At 42.3% G+C, this 12,944-nt stretch overlaps 1 protein-coding gene across 1 annotated transcript in view; it reads right to left on the bottom strand.

The window, feature by feature from the left end:
* Positions 1–12,187, bottom strand: part of si:dkeyp-117b11.1 (SH2 domain-containing protein 6) — an 89,572-nt gene extending 77,385 nt beyond the window's left edge. Inside the window, exon 1 of the mRNA XM_039768324.1 lies at positions 12,103–12,187. Coding sequence (XP_039624258.1) covers positions 12,103–12,105 — 3 coding nt within the window. The 5' untranslated portion in view covers positions 12,106–12,187. The remainder of the gene's footprint in view (positions 1–12,102) is intronic.
* Positions 12,188–12,944: the final 757 nt, after the last annotated feature.

Genomic DNA, 12,944 nt, shown 5'->3' with positions numbered 1-12,944 from the left:
CAGGGTGCCAGCCCACCACAGGGCACACACCACGCACACACACACACACACACACACACACACTCACACTAGGGACAATTTAGAATCGCCAATGCACCTAACCTGCATGTCTTTGGACTGTGGGAGGAAACCCACGCAGACACGGGGAGAACATGCAAACTCCACACAGGAAGGACCCGGGAAGCGAACCCAGGTCACCTATTTACGAGGCAGCAGTGCTACCCACTGCGCCACTGTGCCGCCCCTCTTTGTTTCACATGTCCTACCATTCCACATGCCCAGTATTTGCCCTTCCATGTCACAGGTCCCATGTTTCTTCCTCTTTGTGTTGCAGTCCATATTTCCATCTCTACATTTAAATTCTCTTATATTGAATGTCTTTCATTTCCATCCCTTCATATCATATGTTGCATATTTCTGTCCTTTTATGTCACAGGTCCCACATTTCATTTATGTCATGTCACCTGTCCCACATTTCCATTGCTTTCTGTTTCATAACCCATTAGTTTTGTCATTGTATGCCACATTCCCAGTATTTCTGACACACATTTCTGCCTTTTCTTGTCACAGGTCCCACATTTCCATCCCTGCTCACTTCTGTCACTCTTTCATGGTCACATCATTTCAATTTCTTCACATCATCATCTAAGTGTTCCACCTCATTCAGTCCAGAAGTCCATATTTCAGCGCCTCCAGGACAGAAGGTCAGTTTTATTTCATTTAACGGGCCAGCATGTCACCTTCTTTTTGGACTTCTGATCAGCATTTCGGCTCTCCTTCCTCTAACAAACTACAAATGCAGCTTAATTTTATCCAACAGGCCACAACACAAAGTGTTGATGTCTAGACATTAATTAATGCAGCTCCTTTTTTGGCCTCATTGTATTTTTTTTACCCCAATCATCTTCTTTTTGTCCATCCAGTCCATACTAAAGGTGGCAGTAGCCCTGTTTCTTGGAAAATCAATTCATTTTTTTATTAGCTTAATAGGTCAGAACTTTTATGTTTAACAACTAAAACAATTCTAAATCATGCAGGTCCATCATTCATTCAATGTTTCAACCAGTTGTTCAGGTTTCTTGGAAGCAGAAGCTCAGTAGTTGTCCAGGAGGTGAGGAGCGTCCAATTATTTCTGTAGTTCAGATTTTTTTTTTTTTTGTCCAGTAGTTTGGGTTTTTCATACTTTAACAGTATGTCAATAAGTTTGATTCAGGTAGTCCATCAGGTCAGCATGACAGGCCCTTTGTGTCAATTTGGTTACAAGTCCAGTTTTTCTTTGTTCCGTGAGAATCTCTTTCTGATTTTATTTTGTCAGCAGGTCGGAACTTTTATTTTTGTGTCAATAAATCAGATCCCTAATCCCATGTGTCCAATTTATTAATTTCATAATGTACAGCAAGTCCATAACTCAGCTTAGATATGTCCAGGAAGCCGTTATATGAGGTGAACACTGGCCATCAGGCCTCTAGTTCAGATATTCTTTATCCTGCCATCAGTAAGGCAGATATGTTAATAAACAATAAATACAATAAATAAGTGTGATAAAACTGGTGACAAACGTATCTCAAGTAAAAAAAACCAAAAAGAACAATGCACCTTAAAAATGACAATTTCAAAGCCAGGATTTTACACCCACCCTTTATATTTATGCTTAACGAGGAAGATCCGGGAAACAAAAACAGTCCATGTAATAGCTCTTCAGAATCCTCAGCCATAAGCCTCTTTATTCTTGTTTATTTCATTTTCTCCCCTACTTAAGAAAAGGGCATACAAAATTTTCCTTAAAAAGGGACCTGGCAGCCTTTTCGTGGTCCTTCCTTAAATGGCATGCGACTTCCATAAATCACACAAATCCTTATGCACTTTCAGCTTTTATGCGTTTGTCGGCTGCAGGCACATTCGGAATGAAGCGCGCACGAGCATTAAACATGTGCGCGCGCCTGAAACGTCACGTCTTCGCGCGCGTTAAACTGTGGCTATGCTGCGCTCTCTTCGTAGAGATCCTGATTGAGGGAAACAGCTGCTTGTCGGCTGGCATATTTATTTACGTCATAAGTATGACAGCGCGGAACAGAAACTGCTCATCTGTGCACGCACGTGCAATCTTTAGGCTGCCAAACTGAATCCCGACGCAGCCCCCGATCTCTTCTGAAGACTGCCTCGCCATAACTGGTAGACACTTTTCAGTGACTTTAAATTCCTCTTTTTCGTCTACTGCTCCTCTTAAATGTGGTGTTCCTCAGGGATTCATTTTGGGTCCTATTTTATTCTCTATATACCTTCACCCTATTGGAGCTATTTTTAGGAAATTTAATATTTCTTTTCACTGCTATGCTGATGATACTCAGGTTTATATTCCCGTCTGCAACTCTGCAATAAATCAGCTGCACAACTGTCTTTCTGAACAAAGATCCTGGATGGATAATACTTTTCTTGATCTGAATCAAAATAAAACGGAGGTGCTCATCAGCTAAAGCCCAAATTGGTCTTGGACTTCTCGGCTCTTTCTGTGTCTTTTGCAAACCTCAAGTCGGCAATCTTGGTGTTATCTTTGACAGTAACCTCTTTTCTGAGAAACAAGTTAATTCTGTAGTCAAGAGTTGCTTTTCCCAGCTTTGTCTATTAGGTAAGATCAAGCCTTTTTTTTATCTCCTAGGGATCTTGAGAAAGCTACTCATGCTTTTATTTTTTCTCTCCTTGATTACTTTAACTCGCTGTATTCTGGGATTAGCAAATTAGCACAGGTTACAGGTTACAGTTGGTCCAGAATGGTGCCGCTCGCTTTCTGGTTGGGGCAAGAAAGTATGACTCTGTTTCCCCTTTTTTAGCTTCTTTACGCTGGCTGCCTGTCAGTTTTCAAATTAATTTTAAAATCTTGTTGCTAGTTATTAAATCTTTACATGGGTTTGCTCCTGCCTATTTATCTGAATTGTGTGTTTTACACCAGCCATCCAGAGTGCTTAGATCTTCTGTCAGTTGTCTCTTGTTGTCCCTCGTACTAAGTGTCAAACCAAGGGGGACAGACAGGGCTTTTGCAGCTGCTGCCCCTCGCCTGTGGAGCTCTTTACCTCGTCATATAAAGGAGTCGTCTACAACTGAACTGTTCAAAACAAGAATAAAGACTCATTTCTTTTCACTTGCATTCTGTGACCTTCAGTAATACTGATGGTTTCCTCATTGTGATTATGTAACATAACTTCTATTTATTATTTATTTTATTTATGTTCATTTATTTTATTTCTATTTATATTTTTATATTAATTGTTTAGTTTTTCTTGTATTCTATTATTGTAAAGCACTTTGACCACAGCATTCCTATGTTGTTTTAAATGTGCTATATAAATAAAGTTGACATTGACATTGTCTCCGCCACCTCCAAGTACGCGGTAGTAGTTGTAGTAGGCAGCCTTCGATACGTCGCGCCTCTATAGGACTGGTTGTAGCAACGTCTGCTGTGACTGTGAGGTTCAAAAGGACAGTATCAGTCCTTGGCACTCCTTGTACAGCTGAACGCTGATGGAGCTTTACATCTTGGGCTCAGCACATCCTGTAGGCTCTCTTATCACCAGCTTTCTGCATCCCTTTGGTCACACACCTCGAGAGACCCTTCATCACCTCCTGCTTCCAGGTACTCTTGTTTGAGGCGACTGACTACTAAGCTCTGGTGTTGATACAGACAGCCTTGAGATCACACTTGTAGCACATCTGGAGTCTTCCTGTTGCTATATTGCCAGATGCCAGTTCTCCTCAAAAGGAGGTCCTTGGGTGTCCAACCATCTGCCATGTGTCAAATGTGACACAGCCAGTCCATATGTCTGTGCTTGAGTAAGGTAAAGATGGAGGTGGTACCTACCTTCATGATCACTGCACTGTTAGAGTCCTTGTCTCTCCAAATGATGCTGAATATACACTTGAGGAAGGAGTTGAGCCGTCATTCTTGTTTAATACACGCTGTCTTATGTCTCACAGGTAATATACACCAGGGGATAATGTATAAACGGTGCGTACGCACAGAAATGTTGCGTAAGAACTTTTCCACGTTCAAATCGCGATGTATAAAACCTACATTCGGCGTAAAGCCACGCACTTTTCCACGGTACCTCATGCCTTGTCGTACGCAAGTTGTCTGCTCGGTTTTGCAGACTGGCGGCACCCAGCGTCAAAGCAGTGCTACTGTTCCTGTGTGGTTACTCATTATTTTCATGACGCGGCTTTATAAATACACAGAAACTAACCGCATATTGTTTATTAGTGTAACGCATCTGATTGTAATTAACTCGTAACAATATAATGGTCCAGGGAACAGCCATAGTATTCCAAATACCATAACTGCTTTAGCGTTGTTACTCTCACTGCACCTTCCTCTTCTTATTTTTCTTCTTCTTCTTTCAGCTCCTCCCGTTAGGAGTTGCCACAGCGGATCATCTTTTTCCATATTACTCTCACTGCACCACTCGGAGTATTTATATCACTGTATCTGAGTGTGAATCACAGCAGCAGCTGATCGGAAAGAGAATTATCGGTATACAGCTTCAAGGACACGCTGTCTCAGCCACTGCAAAATGTTTTAAAGCCTTTCCTGTACGGACCTCGTGGTTCAGAAACAGTTTAATCCCAAGAACTTTAAATGCACTCAATCAATTGCTCCTTGTAAAACTGTTTGTACTTATAAGTACAATCACCCCACTGTAAACTTGCACTACAGTTATAATTATAATGTATTTACATATGATGACGATATCATTTTTAAGGTGGAATGCAGCAAAATATATTTGTTAAATTATACAGATAAAACTTTAACTTCATTTAAATAATCTATATTCTTCACTGGGAGTGTCGTTATGATAGAATAATTAAACATGTACTACGAAGATATTTCAATGTTCTTAAACGCTTTGAAGAATCGGTGCTAAGCTTACAGATGGCTTAACGCCTATTACAGAGCTGATTGTATGGCATCGGTTACTTGGAGAAAGAAAACAAGGACTGCAGGCGGCTACCAATATATATTGAATATAAAACAGAAAGAGAAAATAACAACACAGCTAAAAACGCAGCAACAAATTTCGGCAAAAGTTAAATGCTTGTGTCATGAGCACGAGGCAGCTATGCAGTGTCTGCAACGGACGAGGCCATCCACTGTGCATAAGCTACCTTACTGACGGGGGCTAAGGAGCCACCGATTCTTCCTCTGCCCAGTGCCACCACAAGCTTAGAGCCGCCCCTGAGTACTGCTGCAATAAATTATTTAATCGAAGTGAAACACTTGTTTAATAACGTTTAACTCCTATCATCATGAAAATGACATCACGTATACATCTCAGTATTTTAGTTATTCAGAGAGCTGTAATATCATGAATGTAATGGACTCTGTGTCCAGTTAGAGGAAAGGAGCCAGTTTAAGAAGCAAGTAGTGATTCACACACATAGATCACATACGAGTAGAAGATCAAATACAAAACAAAGCATTTAACGTGCTACTTTAATTACGATGTGATTTGAGAAACTGGTTAATTAAACGATTTTAAGATGAAGTTTATGATGTTCTACTTTAATGACAAAATAAACTACGTGATTAAAGTGGAAATGTCGAGATTGAAGTTGACATTTCGTGCTTTTTCCCCACCGTGTGCCTTTTTTCTCTGTACTCTAATAAGCTTTCATATGACACTCAGACAGTGGGCTTACAACTCTTCTTTTCACGGCAACTTTGATATGTGACTTCTTTTTTATTTCCGGCACTGTGCGATTTTGTGAATGTGAGCTTTCAAGTTTCTCCAACACGCTGTGTCACTCGATCAACTTCCTTTTGTTGATTATACCACGGTTTATTTGAACAAATGGTATGTTTTTCCTTTACCTCCACTTGTCTTTCGCTGAAATTCTTATATTTTCCCCCGTGCTTTTCCCATTGTCTTTTCACAGAAGGCTGAGCTCAAGGGCAATTTATATTGATTTGCATATTCAAAGAGGCGTAATTTGGGAGGAGTTGGGGCGCTACATAAAGCTGCGCACGAGCGTTAGTTTTCACGCTGATCGGGATTTATGTAGCGGAAGAACGTGCGAGTTCTACGCACGGCGTTATACATGAGGCCCCTGGACCATGGTGTTGTCCATGAGCTTGCTGTTGGCCCATACTCTCTTTGTCAGTCTTGAAAAGGTTGTAGCTGCTTTTTTGATGCACTTGTTGATTTCACTATCGAGTGACAGGTTGTCTGAAATCATTGAGCTCAGGTATGTGAACTCATGGATGACTTGCATCTTGTAGTCGATGATAACTGATGGAAGGGTCAGTGCCAACATCTTGGCTTGTCATCCGTGTCTTCCTCAGGTTAATGGTGAGGCCAGACTCCTTGCATGCTTGCTGAGGGCTTGGAGCTCCAGCTGAGTGTAAGTGGTGATGGCTACATCTTCAGAAAACAGGAACTGGAGCCACCAATTCCAAGTAAGTGGAAACAGGCCACTTTTGCAGTAATCTTCCATACAGTTAATTCTCTACAGTAAAAGCAGAAGACCTAAGAAGGTTCAAGTTCACTGCTCCATCACAGCAAGTCACGGTGTGGCATTATAAAGTCATATTGTCGCAGGTATGAATGAAACCCCAGTGGCATTTCTTTTCACACTTCTGTTAAATATCGACTTATGTTAGTGTCTCAGATAGAGCCCGTGCATCACTGTTCATAAAGGCCGCAAGCTTTGAGTTTTGTCCTCAGTCCATGGCTGGATCTACCGGGTGCACACTCTGGGGCTCTGATCGGAAAGAGGCATTGCCATATGTGAAAAAAACAAAATGATGGGAAGTGTCCAAGTTTTCACAGCCAGTAAGGTCACACACAGCTATCAGCGATCAAGCACAAACTGCTACCCCACTTCGCTCGTCACGATTATAAACCAAACCTGAGCAGGGGCCTCATTTATGAAGCTTGCATATACACTCGTATACAAAAAGAGACTGGAAATGTACGTAAGCAAGTTCAAACTCAGAAAACTTGACATGAAAGCTTGTGCATATTTATCGCAACTCTGGCTCATCTGTGTGCAACATTTTGGAGAAACCGGGAAGTGACAACACCCTCAATCAAATAGGGAAATGCAGCCAAAGCAGCTAAATGACGACTCGCGCATATAATAATTCATACAGCTGAGATATTATTGTAATGTGTGTTGATGTGACAATCCTATTACACATCAAAATGATGAATATGATGCACAGACTGGATTTTAGTTCCTTTTTAAGAGGTCCAATGCTGCGTATTTGCACTGAAGAACCTTTTGGTTTTTCGTCCGTTTGTATCGGCTATCTGTTGTCTCTTCTCAGGGAACTGACTGACACTTCAACAGTCTCTTTGCCAAGCTTCACTCCATCATGCCCACTGTTCTGGAAGCCATTAATCAACTGGCGAGGCACTACATCCACTTTTCATATGCATAAAACATAACGTGTTTTTGTCAACATAAAAAGGTAATTTGCAGCAGTGTTCTGTAATTGGAGCACTTTACTACACTCATAAAAGCACCTAGAGAGAATGAAGCTGCTTTTGTTAACTGTACGAAATAACATTCCATTGAAGTCATCCAAGTTGAGGTGGGCAAACTTTGTGGCTTGGTGGTCCAGGTCAACCTGTGATTCATTAATTCTGTGTGACAGACATGATGGTACCCAATGTGGTGGCTGGCTTGTTGGTAAGGTAACTGGTTGAACCCTCAGTGTTTCACATGGCATGTACTATTCATTGTAACAGCAATCACACCATTGCATGTGCCAGCTGATAGCGACTACCTGCTCAGACACTGGCACCTTACTGCTTTCCAGATCGCAGAGGAGAGACTCGCTGTAATGCTGCACATGATCTTGCATTCTCAGGGGTGGAGCATAGCCATATATGTTTGAAGGCAGGGGGCGGGGTTTTGACTCATCAGGTGAGAGGCTGCTCTACCAGCCAATGAAATTCTGCAGCATTGTGACTGCATAGGTATGAGGTTGATTAGCATGCTCCATATATGGAAAATTTCAGGATGGAGTTTGAAGCGCATTCATGTACACATACAGTCATATGAAAAAGTTTTAGAACCCCTCTCAGCCTGCATACTAATTGACTCTACTTTCAACAAAAAAGATAACAGTGGTATGTCTTTCATTTCCTAGGAACATCTGAGTACTGGGGTGTTTTCTGAACAAAGATTTTTAGTGAAGCAGTATTTAGTTGTATGAAATTAAATCAAATGTGAAAAACTGGCTGTGCACAAATGTGGGTCCCCTTGTAATTTTGCTGATTTGAATGCATGTAACTGCTCAATACTGATTACTTGCAACACCAAACTGGCTGGATAAGCTTGTTAAGCTTTGAACTTCATAGACAGGTGTGTCCAATCATGAGAAAAGGTATTTAAGGTGGTCAATTGCAAGTTGTGCTTCCCTTTGACTCTCCTCTGAAGAGTGACAGCAGGGGATCATCAAAGCAACTCTCAAAAGATCTGAAAGCAAAGATTGTTCAGTCTCATGGTTTAAGGGAAGGCTACAAAAAGCTATCTCAGAGGTTTAAACTGTCAATTTCAACTGTAAGGAATGTAATCAGGAAATGGAAGGCCACAGGCACAGATGCTGTTAAACCCAGAAGGTCTGGCAGGCCAAGAAAAATACAGGAGTGGCATATGAGCAGGATTATGAGAATGATTACAGACAACCCACAGATCATCTCCAAAGACCTGCAAGAACCTCTTGCTGCAGATGGAGTATCTGTATATCGTTCTACAATTCAGCACAATTTGCACAAAGAACATCTGTATGGCAGGGTGATGAGAAAGAAGCCCTTTCTGCACTCACGCCACAAACAGAGTCACTTGTTGTATGCAAATGCTCATTTAGACAAGCCAGATTCATTTTGGAACAAAGTGCTTTGGACTGATGAGACAAAAATTGAGTTATTTGGTCATAACAAAAAGCGCTTTGCATGGCAGAAGAAGAACACCGCATTCCAAGAAAAGCACCTGCTACCTACTGTCAAATTTGGTGGAGGTTCCATCATGCTGTGGGGCTGTGTGGCTAGTTTAGGGACTGGGGCCCTTGTTAAAGTCGAGGGTTGGATGAATTCAACCCAATATCAACAAATTCTTCAGGATAATGTTCAAGCATCAGTCACAAAGTTGAAGTTACGCAGGGGTTGGATATTCCAACAAGACAATGACCCAAAACACAGTTCGAAATCTACAAAGGCATTCATGCAGAGGGAGAAGTACAATGTTCTGGAATGGCCGTCACAGTCCCCTGACTTGAATATCATCAAAATCTATGGGATGATTTGAAGCAGGCTGTCCATGCTTGGCAGCCATCAAATTTAACTGAACTTTAGAGATTTTGTATGGAAGAATGGTCAAAAATACCTCCATCCAGAATCCAGACACTCATTAAAGGCTATAGGAGGCGTCTAGAGCCGTTATATTTGCAAAAGGAGGCTCAACTAAGTATTGATGTGATATCTCTGTTGGGTGCCCAAATTTATGCACCTAATTTTGTTATGATGAATATTGCAGTGGTTCTCAAACTGTGGAGCGGGCCCCCCTAGGATGGCATGAAGTTACAAAAAGGGGGACAAAGATGTGAAAAAAAGTAAACAAGAATCAAAAATATGAAAAATATGTCTATTGAAACTAAAACAAATTAACTTAAACTACATTCTGATGCTAGAAAAATAAATTTAGAGTTAGATAAATGTCGATAAAAGTTAAGTAGGTATAATAAAATATGCATCTATGATATATCATTAGGCGGCACGGTGGCGCAGTGGTAGCGCTGCTGCCTCGCAGTTAGGAGACCCGGGTTCACTTCCCAGGTCCTCCCTGCGTGGAGTTTGCATGTTCTCCCGTGTTCGCGGGTTTCCTCCGGCGCCGTTTCCTCCCACAATCCAAAGACATGCAGGTTAGGTGGATTGGTGATTCTAAATTGACCCTAGTGTGTGCTGGGTGTGTTTGTGTGTGTCCTGCGGTGGGTTGGCACCCTGCCCAGGATTGGTTCCTGCCTTGTGCCCTGTGTTGGCTGGGATTGGCTCCAGCAGACCCCCGTGACCCTATTCGGATTCAGCGGGTTAGACAATGGATGGATGGATGGATATATCATTAATTAAAAAAAGAACAAATTGGTATTAGTGGGCTCCTTTCAAAAAAAGGTTAAAACTGTTATGAAAACTCGGGTTGCAAATAATTAAAGGTTGAGAAACGCTGGTATACTGCATATTTTCTGTTAATTGAATTAATGTAATGTCACTGCTGAAATACTGCTGTTTCCATAAGGCATGTCATATATTAAAGGGAAGTTGCTACTTTGAAAGCTCAGCCAATGATAAACAAAAATCCAAAGAATTAAGAGGGGAACCCAAACTTTCATATGACTGTATTTTCATGGTGATGGTGATTTATGAAGGGTAAATTGTGTAGAAATGTGCGTTTCATAAATTAGAGTTTTTATTTGGCGTACACATTATTCCTGTTTTTTTTTGGTGTGCACATATTTCCACACTCATATCCATGTAGTTTTATGAATGAGGCCCCTGGTGTCTCATAGGTCACCTTATGAGATCTTACATTTGATGTGTTATCATGCCAGAGACAGAGAAAAAGTGGACAGGAATTCAAAACATGAGGCCAGTGGTGCAGCAATAACAAAAATTAAAAAAAAAAAACAGAAAGGCAAACGGGGCTAATTTACTAAGAACTATGCTTGACATTGGCAGCTTTTTTGAAAAAGTAAAAGAAAATGATGAAATGAATGAGCAGTAAACACTGCAGTTGAAGTGAATGCGACGGTCCTTACAGAAAAGGCTGAGTCGCCACTTCAGTGCACTGTGATTCTTCGGAGTCGTGTACAGAAACAACAGCAACAATTTATTTCTTTTACAGCCCAAAATCACACAAGGAGTGCCTCCATGGGGTCTAACAGGCCCTGCTTTTTGTCAGCCTGCCAGCCTTGACTCCTGGTGCAACAATGCGGAAGGCAAAGAGGCACAAGACGCACCAAATGTGAACAAAAGGATTCCCTGTACTCTCGTTTTATTTGATATGGATATGCAAACCCAAACTGATCAGTTACTTTTTATTTTCTTTCTAAAATTCTTTAACTGATGATCACTAGCTGCGCTATTAGAAGTTGACTTCTTGTGAATGTGGTGTTGCATTCTTCAGTTCATCTGTTACACTCCCTAATAAATAAAAAGGCAGGTGAAGTTGACCCAATTTAAAGCTTTGCTTATTCTTTCTAATTCAATCCCTTGAGTGTGTGGTGGGCTCTAGATGGTCTTTTGAGCTTCGGTACCCTGGGCCCTGTAGGGGTCTTAGTCTGGCTTTGCCCTCATTTTTACCTCCACTACCACCTTCAGGGGCTCGAGAGTGCATCACACAACTGAGCCTGCCTATTTAATCAGTTTGGTACTTTGGTGGGCCTCTCTTGAAGTGATGCTACCGGCCCAGCACACCACAACACAAAAAGCCGAGTTCTAGATGTCCATATTAAAGAAGTACTGTCTCCTAAGAAATCCGAGTCCGGTGCCACACAAATGCCCGAGTGGCACACTCTGATGAATGCCTTGAGACGTCACACTCCTCAAGAGGTCAATCCATCTAATGCCTAATCTGGTTTATCCAGGTCTAGCTGCCTGGCAGTTGCAGCCCAGCTGGGCCCGGTGCAAGCCAAGAACTGATATGGTGCCAGTATACCCCAGGGCACACACACAATTTAGAACTGGCAATAAACCCAACAGAAGATGTCCCACACAGACATGATGGGGGCTTGCAGACAGCAATCTGGAGCATGATTTGAACCCAGAGTTCTGAAGCCTGTGAGGCCGTGGCACTAACCACTGTGAAAGGCGCTATACAATAAAGACTGATTGATGGAGCTCAGTCATCTGTACGGAAGAAGTGCCAATGAGGCAACCAGCAAGCAACAAGCAGTTCAGGAAATGAGCGTCCCTCACAGAGTTTGCAGCAGGACTCCTGAAAGCTTCAAGAGCACCCCAGCGGTCAGCAGCCGGACCCCAAATGCACAGCGTCTAAACCTCTCTGTGCCACAAAATGCAGGCAAAAAAATCACTACAAAAAGTTGTCACTCACCATTTTGAAGAGGCGGTCAGGCTTCTTCACCCACCAGAGCTGCTCTGCCACACTCCAATGTCCTGTTCCTTAGTGGTTGTGTTCATTTGTTTGCTTTTGCATAACTCTGTGCTAGGGAAATGGAAATATAACCATGTGGTAGGTGCTCTCCTACATAACAACTCCATTGTCTGAAGCAAGAAGCAGAAGAAGAAGAAATCAGAGGAGAAATTCCCAGTTAGATTAAATTAGGCAGAACGAGCACACTGACACCTCCAGGTGCTTGGTGGGCATGGCCATGGCACACCTTACTGTATACAGAAAGCTCTTTGCCACACTACCTAGCATACCAAATCAGGATGGGAAGAGAAGCTAGGCTGAAAGTGTGTGGAAGCAGCAGAGATATCGGCCCAGAGGACACCATCCATGAAAGGGGTGCTCAAAGCAAGGAAGACGTCACCAGCTGGCATAGCAGATATGTGGACCAGGTGGCATTTTAGGATAAATGAGGCAGTGGTTAGTCCAACTGCTTCACAGCTCCAGGTTGACACCTCAGTGTACTCAGATCTGTGGGGGTTTCCTTATACATCACCAAGGCTTGCAACATGGAACACGACTTACATGACATTCTCCAACTTGCTTTATCCAATCCAGGGTCATGGGGGGCCACGGTCTACACTGACAGTCCATTACAGGACCAACTCCTGCACACAACCACACAGGGCCTCTTTAGCACTTCCTGTTAAAAATGAACACCCCTGCTTTGGGGAGGTGGGATGAGAAGACCTACACAGACCCTGGGAGAACATGCAGAATACACACAGACAACATGTGGATGTGGGATTCATGGTGCAGCATCCCTA

This window comes from Polypterus senegalus, chromosome 11, assembly GCF_016835505.1.
Source record: "Polypterus senegalus isolate Bchr_013 chromosome 11, ASM1683550v1, whole genome shotgun sequence".
Lineage (NCBI taxonomy): Eukaryota > Metazoa > Chordata > Cladistia > Polypteriformes > Polypteridae > Polypterus > Polypterus senegalus.
Note: the sequence above shows the minus strand (reverse complement) of the source record. Positions and strands in the feature narration are given on the sequence as shown.